General features: G+C 55.2%; 3 protein-coding genes across 5 annotated transcripts in view; 2 read left to right on the top strand and 1 right to left on the bottom strand.

Moving 5' to 3' along the window:
• WDR83 (WD repeat domain 83) overlaps positions 1-2,738 on the bottom strand; it is an 8,042-nt gene extending 5,304 nt beyond the window's left edge. Inside the window, exons 1-6 of one of the 2 annotated variants that reach the window (XM_011954722.1) lie at positions 2,619-2,738; positions 1,360-1,498; positions 1,156-1,276; positions 971-1,076; positions 637-685; positions 427-553 (exon numbers count right to left, since the gene is read on the bottom strand). In XM_011954722.1, coding sequence (XP_011810112.1) covers positions 427-553; positions 637-685; positions 971-1,076; positions 1,156-1,276; positions 1,360-1,462 — 506 coding nt within the window. In that variant the 5' untranslated portion in view covers positions 1,463-1,498; positions 2,619-2,738. Of the gene's footprint in view, positions 1-426; positions 554-636; positions 686-970; positions 1,077-1,155; positions 1,277-1,359; positions 1,545-2,618 lie in introns of those variants that run through there. The other variant, XM_011954721.1, reaches the window with a different exon arrangement.
• WDR83OS (WD repeat domain 83 opposite strand) overlaps positions 1-3,174 on the top strand; it is a 34,866-nt gene extending 31,692 nt beyond the window's left edge. Inside the window, exons 2-5 of the mRNA XM_011954728.1 lie at positions 43-1,899; positions 2,020-2,125; positions 2,629-2,726; positions 2,821-3,174. Coding sequence (XP_011810118.1) covers positions 1,850-1,899; positions 2,020-2,125; positions 2,629-2,726; positions 2,821-2,887 — 321 coding nt within the window. The 5' untranslated portion in view covers positions 43-1,849 and the 3' untranslated portion in view covers positions 2,888-3,174. The remainder of the gene's footprint in view (positions 1-42; positions 1,900-2,019; positions 2,126-2,628; positions 2,727-2,820) is intronic.
• Positions 3,175-4,623: 1,449 nt separating this feature from the next.
• MAN2B1 (mannosidase, alpha, class 2B, member 1) overlaps positions 4,624-6,977 on the top strand; it is a 27,673-nt gene continuing 25,319 nt past the window's right edge. For both annotated transcript variants that reach the window (XM_011954733.1, XM_011954734.1), the window contains exons 1-3: positions 4,624-4,861; positions 5,604-5,706; positions 5,885-6,058. In XM_011954733.1, coding sequence (XP_011810123.1) covers positions 4,700-4,861; positions 5,604-5,706; positions 5,885-6,058 — 439 coding nt within the window. In that variant the 5' untranslated portion in view covers positions 4,624-4,699. The remainder of the gene's footprint in view (positions 4,862-5,603; positions 5,707-5,884; positions 6,059-6,977) is intronic.

Consider the following 6,977-nt stretch of genomic DNA (forward strand, 5'->3'; position numbering starts at 1 on the left):
GCCATTCTCCTGCCTCAGCCTCCCAAGTAGCTGGGATCACAGGCTCCCATCACCACACCCAGCTAATTTTTTTATTTTTAGTAGAGACGGGATTTCACCATGTTGGCCAGGCTGGTCTCAAACTCCTGACCTCAAGTGATCTGCCCTCCTCGGCCTCCCAAAGTGCTGGAATTATAGGTGTGAGCCACCATGCCCGGCTTGATTATTATTTTATTTTTTAAGACAGTCTCACTTTCACCTAGCATGGAGTGCAGTGGTCCCTCGAACTCTTGGGCTCAAGTGATTCTTCCACCTGAGCCTCCTAAGTAGCTGAGACTACAGCTGTGTGCCACTGTGCCCAGCTGAGAGTAGGTTTTAATCTGAGCATGGGGGCAGCTATGATTCCCAGTAGCACCTCGGCTGAGACCAGGTCCTGGCTCCACTCACCCTGCCAGGACCTCGTGGTCTGACACCTTCACACTGGACACGCCATCTCTGGCCTCATCCAGCGTCTGCACTGGCTCAGGCCTCCGTGAGCGGCAATCCCAACAGCGGATACTGGAATCAATAGAGCCTGTGAGGCCAGCATGATGGTGAGGTCAGGTTTGGAGGGGAAGGGCAGCATCCTGGAACCCCCTGCTTAGGCCCCAGACTCACCGGACAGGATAACTGTGGCTTCTTCATTAAACTGCACCGTGTTCACCTTCTGAGAAAGTTATTGCCACTCAGAGGAGGCTGGACTTTGGAGGACTGGGATAAAGGCAGGGTTCCCAGTGTCGGTTAAAGCAAGGGCAAAGGCTAGAAGGGGAGGTGAAAGGTTTTGGGGGAACAGCAAGGACAGGGGTTGGTGACTGCCTAGCCTGGCATGCGGAGCGGGGGATGGTCATCTGGGGAAGGGATCCTTACAGTGTAATGGGGGTGGCCTTAGCACCACCTATGCGCTAATACGGGTCCCCTCCGCTCGAATGAGGGTCTCCAGGCTTTCACTCACCCCTGCATGGCCCCGGAATTTGCGCACGACCTGCCCTGATGCCACATCCCACAGAACCACCGCCTTGTCCCCGCCGCCGGAGCAGAGACTGCTGTTGTCAAAGGAGCTGGAGTACAGGAGGAGGATCAGCATCGATCTCAGATCCCAGCCTCAGCGCTCCCATCTCAGCCTGGCCCCCGGCTCACCCGGCCGCATCCAGCACCTCGTAGCCGTGGCCGCTGTACGTCCGCAGGAGCGTCCCCCGAAGCGGGTTCCACAGCTTCAGGGTCTTGTCACTGCCGCAAGTCAGGCAGTAATTGCCATCCACTGGGGAACACCAGGCGGGGGTTACTGGGCCGCCGACCTCAGGAGGCGGGAGGAGGACCCAGAATGAAGACTAAGGCGCTCACCATTAAATCTTACGGCTCGCACCGCCCCTTGCCCGCAGTCCAGCGTCTTCAACCGTTTCTGCGGCAGCTCCGGAGGCCGCGGCTTTGGCTCAGGGAAAGCCATGGTCCCAGGATCCCTTCCTCGTTGCCTTAAATCGGTCTGTATGGAAGATTCCGCGCCTTCGAAACCCACGCTTGAGTGTAACATTATTATTATTCTTCCTGACCTACTTCCTGTTTATCACTTCCGGGTTCATCATTGTGGCATTTGGGTGCTCGTGTTGGAACTATTGAAGCCCGCTTTCAGATTCTTTTCCCCATTTCCCCTTTGCAAGGAAGACTTCTGGCTTCTCCTAAATCTCCGTTCTCTGGGTAAGAGGAGTCCAATCCTCTGTCATGAGGAACGGAAATGTGAGGGCCTCGGGTGTTACTCTAAAATCCGCCCTCAGCTCGCACGCCGGAAGCTGCAATTTCTGCAGCGGAAGAGGCGTGACCTGGCCTTCGACTCGCTATGTCTACTAACAATATGTCGGACCCGCGGAGGCCGAACAAAGTGCTGAGGTGAGGATGCCAGCGTCGTGGCCACGGGTTCGGGTTGTGGGTGTGGATCGGGGCCCTGGGAAGCGTCTGTCTATCCCGGGGGCAGGACCTGAGCGCCCCTGACCCTCGAGCCTGTCGCAGGTACAAGCCCCCACCGAGCGAATGTAACCCAGCCTTGGACGACCCGACGCCGGACTACATGAACCTGCTGGGCATGATCTTCAGCATGTGCGGCCTCATGCTTAAGGTGGGCGGGGTTGAGCTTCTATGGGTGTAGTTGGACCTGAGAACGAGGCCCGGGGGCGGGTTTGGAATGAAGCGGGGCGTCTTGTCATTGCTGATGGGGCGGGACCTGAGATCGGCCGGGAGTGGGGCTGGGATGACGCTGGGCCAAGAAAGCCCCAGTCTTTGGTGAAGTCAAGGATTCGAGTCAGGGCGGGGATGTGGCAGATTGGTCTGCCGGTGGGGCCGGGCTTTGAAGCAACTTGGAGGGGACTCTGGAAAAAGGGCCCGGTCTTAAGCATGTGAGATGTCAAGAGTCTTGGCCCTGAGAGACGCAGTCCGGGCAGTAGGACTAGAAACCATGTATCTGGAGTATGCCATGAGCAGGTGGGACTGAGGAGTTCTGGGGGGCAAGGTCCCAGCTGCATCAGATGGAATCAGTGGGCATGAACTGGTGTCTGGAAAGGTGGCTTCCAGACTCATTGTTGTGCCTTTCACTGACCTGCCCACCCACCTACCTTTCCCCAGCTGAAGTGGTGTGCTTGGGTCGCTGTCTACTGCTCCTTCATCAGCTTTGCCAACTCTCGGAGCTCGGAGGACACGAAGCAAATGATGAGTAGCTTCATGTGAGACTTGGCCTAGCGAACCAGTGACTCTTGAGTAAGGGGTGGGGGGACTCCAGCCTGCCCATTCTGGACTGACACCTCTCTCCTGTCTCAGGCTGTCCATCTCTGCCGTGGTGATGTCCTATCTGCAGAATCCTCAGCCCATGACGCCCCCGTGGTGATATCAGTCTAGAAAGGTCACATTTTGGACCCTGTTTATCCACCAGGCCTGGGCTTTGGCTGCTCAACCTGCTGCCCTCAGCTGCCATCCTGGACTTCCCTGAATGAGGCCGTCTCAGTGCCTCCAGCTGGATGGAGGGAACCTGGCCCTTTCCTAGGGAACACCCTAGGCCTACCCCTCCTGCCTCCCTTCCCCTGCCTGCTGCTGGGGGAGATGCTGTCCATGTTCTAAGGGTATTCATTTGCTTTCTTGTTGTCGCCTGTTAATAATAAAGTTTTTCACTCTGGCTGTCAGCCTCTTCTGTTCACTGGGGTGTTCCTTCTAGCTGGGGGGAAGGGCTCTAGCTCCGTAGGCCTGGTGTGGAGCCCCAGTCTGGAGACTTCTGGCTGTTCGCTTGCTTACTTTATAAACCTTGTGTCTTAAGTCAGGTGCTAGGACAAGACAGTGACTTCTGCCCTCTGGCAACTCACCAGATGGCCCTAATGACCTAGATAATCTGGGCTTTGGTTTCCTTTTTTTTTCTTTTTTTCTTTTTTTTTTTTTTGAGACAGAGTCTCGCTCTGTCGCCCAGGCTGGAGTGCAGTGGCGTGATCTCAGCTCACTGCAAGCTCCGCCTCCCGGGTTTACGCCATTCTCCTGCCTCAGCCTCCCGAGTAGCTGGGACTACAGGCGCCCGCCATCTCGCCCAGCTAGTTTTTTGTATTTTTTAGTAGAGACGGGGTTTCACCGTGTAGACCAGGATGGTCTCGATCTCCTGACCTCGTGATCCACCCATCTTAGCCTCCCAAAGTGCTGGGATTACAGGCATGAACCACCGCGCCCGGCCTCTTTTTTTCTTTTTAAGAAAAAAAGAAAATGGCCTTGATCTGCCATGCAGGCTGAGTGCAGTGGCACAATCTCTGGTTACTGCACCCTGAAACTCCTGGGCTCAAGCAATCCTCCCATCTCAGCCTCCCACATAACTGGGACCACACATGCGTGCTACCATGCCCAGTTATTTTTGTTTTTTTGAGACAGAGTTTCGCTCTTGTTGCCCAGGCTGGCGTGCAATGGCATGATCTTGATCTCAGCTCACTGCAACCTCCACCTCCCAGGTTCAAGCAATTCTCCTGTCTCAGTCTCCCAAGTAGCTGGGATTACAGGCATGTGCCACCATACTCAGCTAATTTTTGTATTTTTGCATTTTGTGTAAAATTACAAATTCTGTGTTTTCAAACCTGTCTCTACAAAACAACCCATGTTGCCCAGGCTGGTCTCAAACTTCCAGGCCCAAGCGATCCACCAACCTGGACCTGCCAAAGGAATTGCAGGCTTGAGCCACTGCGCCTGGCCTGGGCTTTGTTTTCTATCAGAGAACGAACTGGTAGGAATTGGGAAAGGCATGAAAGACTCGGGGTCTTTCCCCACTTATCAGACCCCCTTTCCTCTCCGGAACACCCAGGGATCCTTCTCAACCAGGCTGGATCCCATCCCCGGTACTCTTACCCAACGTCCCAATCCCCACAGTATAGGACTCTTATCAAATCCTCCTCTTAAGGCAAGCTAGGTCCTTCCAGGATTCCAAGCATTCCAAGACTATAGCCCGTGAGAAGTCAAAGTCACCTTTAGCCCAACCAGTGCCCTGAGGGTGGCATTTTCCTACCTTCCTATAACGACCCCCGGGATTGCCGAGTGCTACAGCCTCTATCCCGTGAGCCGCCAGACCGCGCTCCGGCCCCGCCCCTGCCCCCCGATTGGCCCGGCCGGGTCTCGGGGCGGGGCGTTTGCTCGGCCTTTCCAGGGCCGTGGAACCCCAGGAGGAAGCTGCTGAGCCATGGGCGCCTATGCGCAGGCTGCGGGGGTCAGCGCTCGCGGCTGCCTGGACGCAGCAGGCCCCTGGACCATCTACCGCGCTCTGCGGCCACCGCTCCCGCCTCTCTGCTTTTTCCTTTTGTTGTTGCTGGCGGCTCCCGGTGCTCGGGCCGGGGGATACGAGGTGAGTGGGGCCTCCGAGCGGAAACGTACAGGACGCAGAGTGAAACCCCAAATACAGTCTAGAGGTGTGGGTGGGTCTGTCCTGCGGGTGTCTAGTGAATGGCTGGTGATATGACAGTGTGGTCTCAGTGCGTGCTTTGTGTCACTGCGAGATCTGGCTGTGCGCATCTGAGTATGGGACTGTGTCTGAATGTACCTGCCTCTGTGTCTCCGGGATGCTTGCCTGGACTTTGCCTGCGCTTAACTGTGGGGATTGGAGGGGCAGGAGGTGGCAGGAGGTGAGCAGTGTATGTGTGGGGGAAGGTGCTGGCTGAGAGCTGGGACTCTAGAGTCTTCCTGAAATTCCAGCCTAGTTCTTCCACTGTTTGACTACTGTGTGACGTTGGGCAAGTCACCTATCCTCTCTGAGCCTCAGTGCTTTCATCTGGAAACTGGGGATAACATCACCCCACCTCCCAGGGTGACCGTCTGCTGTTGGCAAATGTTGAACAAACGTCAGCTACTTCTATTATTATTTTCCCAGAGTGTGAATGAGAGCTGCCCTGTGGGGTTGTGCAAAGTGGGGGTTCTATCTATGAGCACAACTATAGATGTGTGTGTCCTGCCTGGGAGGGCCTGGCCTCCTCTGCACATAGGCGAGATCAGGCCTCTCTGAGTCACTCACCTCTAGATCAAGACTTACTTTGCAGCCCCAGACATCCGGGGTTATTGACAAGGTATGTGTGTTTGGGGTCCCTGTGCAGACATGCCCCACAGTGCAGCCGAACATGCTGAACGTGCACCTGGTGCCTCACACACATGATGACGTAGGCTGGCTCAAAACTGTGGACCAGTACTTTTATGGAAGTGAGTAGAGGATGGGGACTGGTCCCTGGGATCCCCATGGTCCCTGTAATCCCTTCTGGGTCCTGGACATTAGGGTGGGGCCAGTGTCACCCTAAGATCCAGGACTTGGGCTCCTGTGTCTAAGAATAACCCCCTTGGCTCTGCTGTGCCCTGAGAGACTTATCCCTGTTATCCACAGTCAAGAATGACATCCAGCACGCCGGTGTGCAGTACATCCTGGACTCGGTCATCTCTGCCTTGCTGGCAGATCCCACCCGTCGCTTCATTTACGTGGAGATTGCCTTCTTCTCCCGTTGGTGGCACCAGCAGACAAATGCCATGCAGGAAGTCGTGCGAGACCTTGTGCGCCAGGGTGAGTCTGCCCCCAAGGAAGTGAAAAGAGGAAGCCCAGGCCAGCTTCTGCTTCTGCATCTCTGGTTTCTGAGATTTTATCATGCCATGTGCAAGCTGTGCAACATGCATGTCGCTCCGCCTGCCTGGACTCTCCATTTGGAGAACTCTTTTTTCTTTTTTTTTTTTTTGAGATGGAGTCTCGCTCTGTCGCCCAGGCTGGAGTGCAGTGGTGCGATCTCCGCTCACTGCAAGCTCCGCCTCCCAGGTTCACGCCATTCTCCTGCCTCAGCCTCCTGAGTAGATGGGATTACAGGCATGCGCCACCATGCCCTGCTAATTTTGTATTTTTAGTAGAGACAGGGTTTCTCCATGTTGGTCAGGCTGGTGTTGAACTCCCGACCTCAGGTGATCCGCCCGCCTTAGCCTCCCAAAGTGCTGGGATTACAGGCATGAGCCACCGCACCTGGCCCAATTCCCCCTTCTCCTGTATTCTCCAGCTCCTCCTCCTCAGTACTCAGTCCCACCACTTTCCCCACTACCCAGCACCACCATCTAGACTGCTCTGGTCTCCCTGCACCCCCACCGCCACCAGAGGGAGCACTGTACTTTTCAAAGTACAGTTGATCCATGAACAACACGGTTTGAACTGAAAGTCCACTTATATGTGGATTTTCTTCTGCCTCTATCAGCCCTGAGACACCAAGACCAACCCCTCCTCTTCCTCCTCCTCCGCCTTCTCAATGTGAAGATCTTTATGATGATCTCTTCACTTCCACTTAATGAATAGAAAATATATTTTTTCGGTCGGGCGCAGTGGCTCATGCCTGTAATTCCAACACTTTGGGAGGCTGAGGTGGGCAGATCACAAGGTCAAGAGATGGAGACCCTCCTGGCCAACATGGTGAAACCCCGTCTCTACTAAAAATACAAAAATTAGC

The sequence above is a fragment of the Colobus angolensis genome, unplaced genomic scaffold, assembly GCF_000951035.1.
Source record: "Colobus angolensis palliatus isolate OR3802 unplaced genomic scaffold, Cang.pa_1.0 Scaffold39, whole genome shotgun sequence".
Lineage (NCBI taxonomy): Eukaryota > Metazoa > Chordata > Mammalia > Primates > Cercopithecidae > Colobus > Colobus angolensis.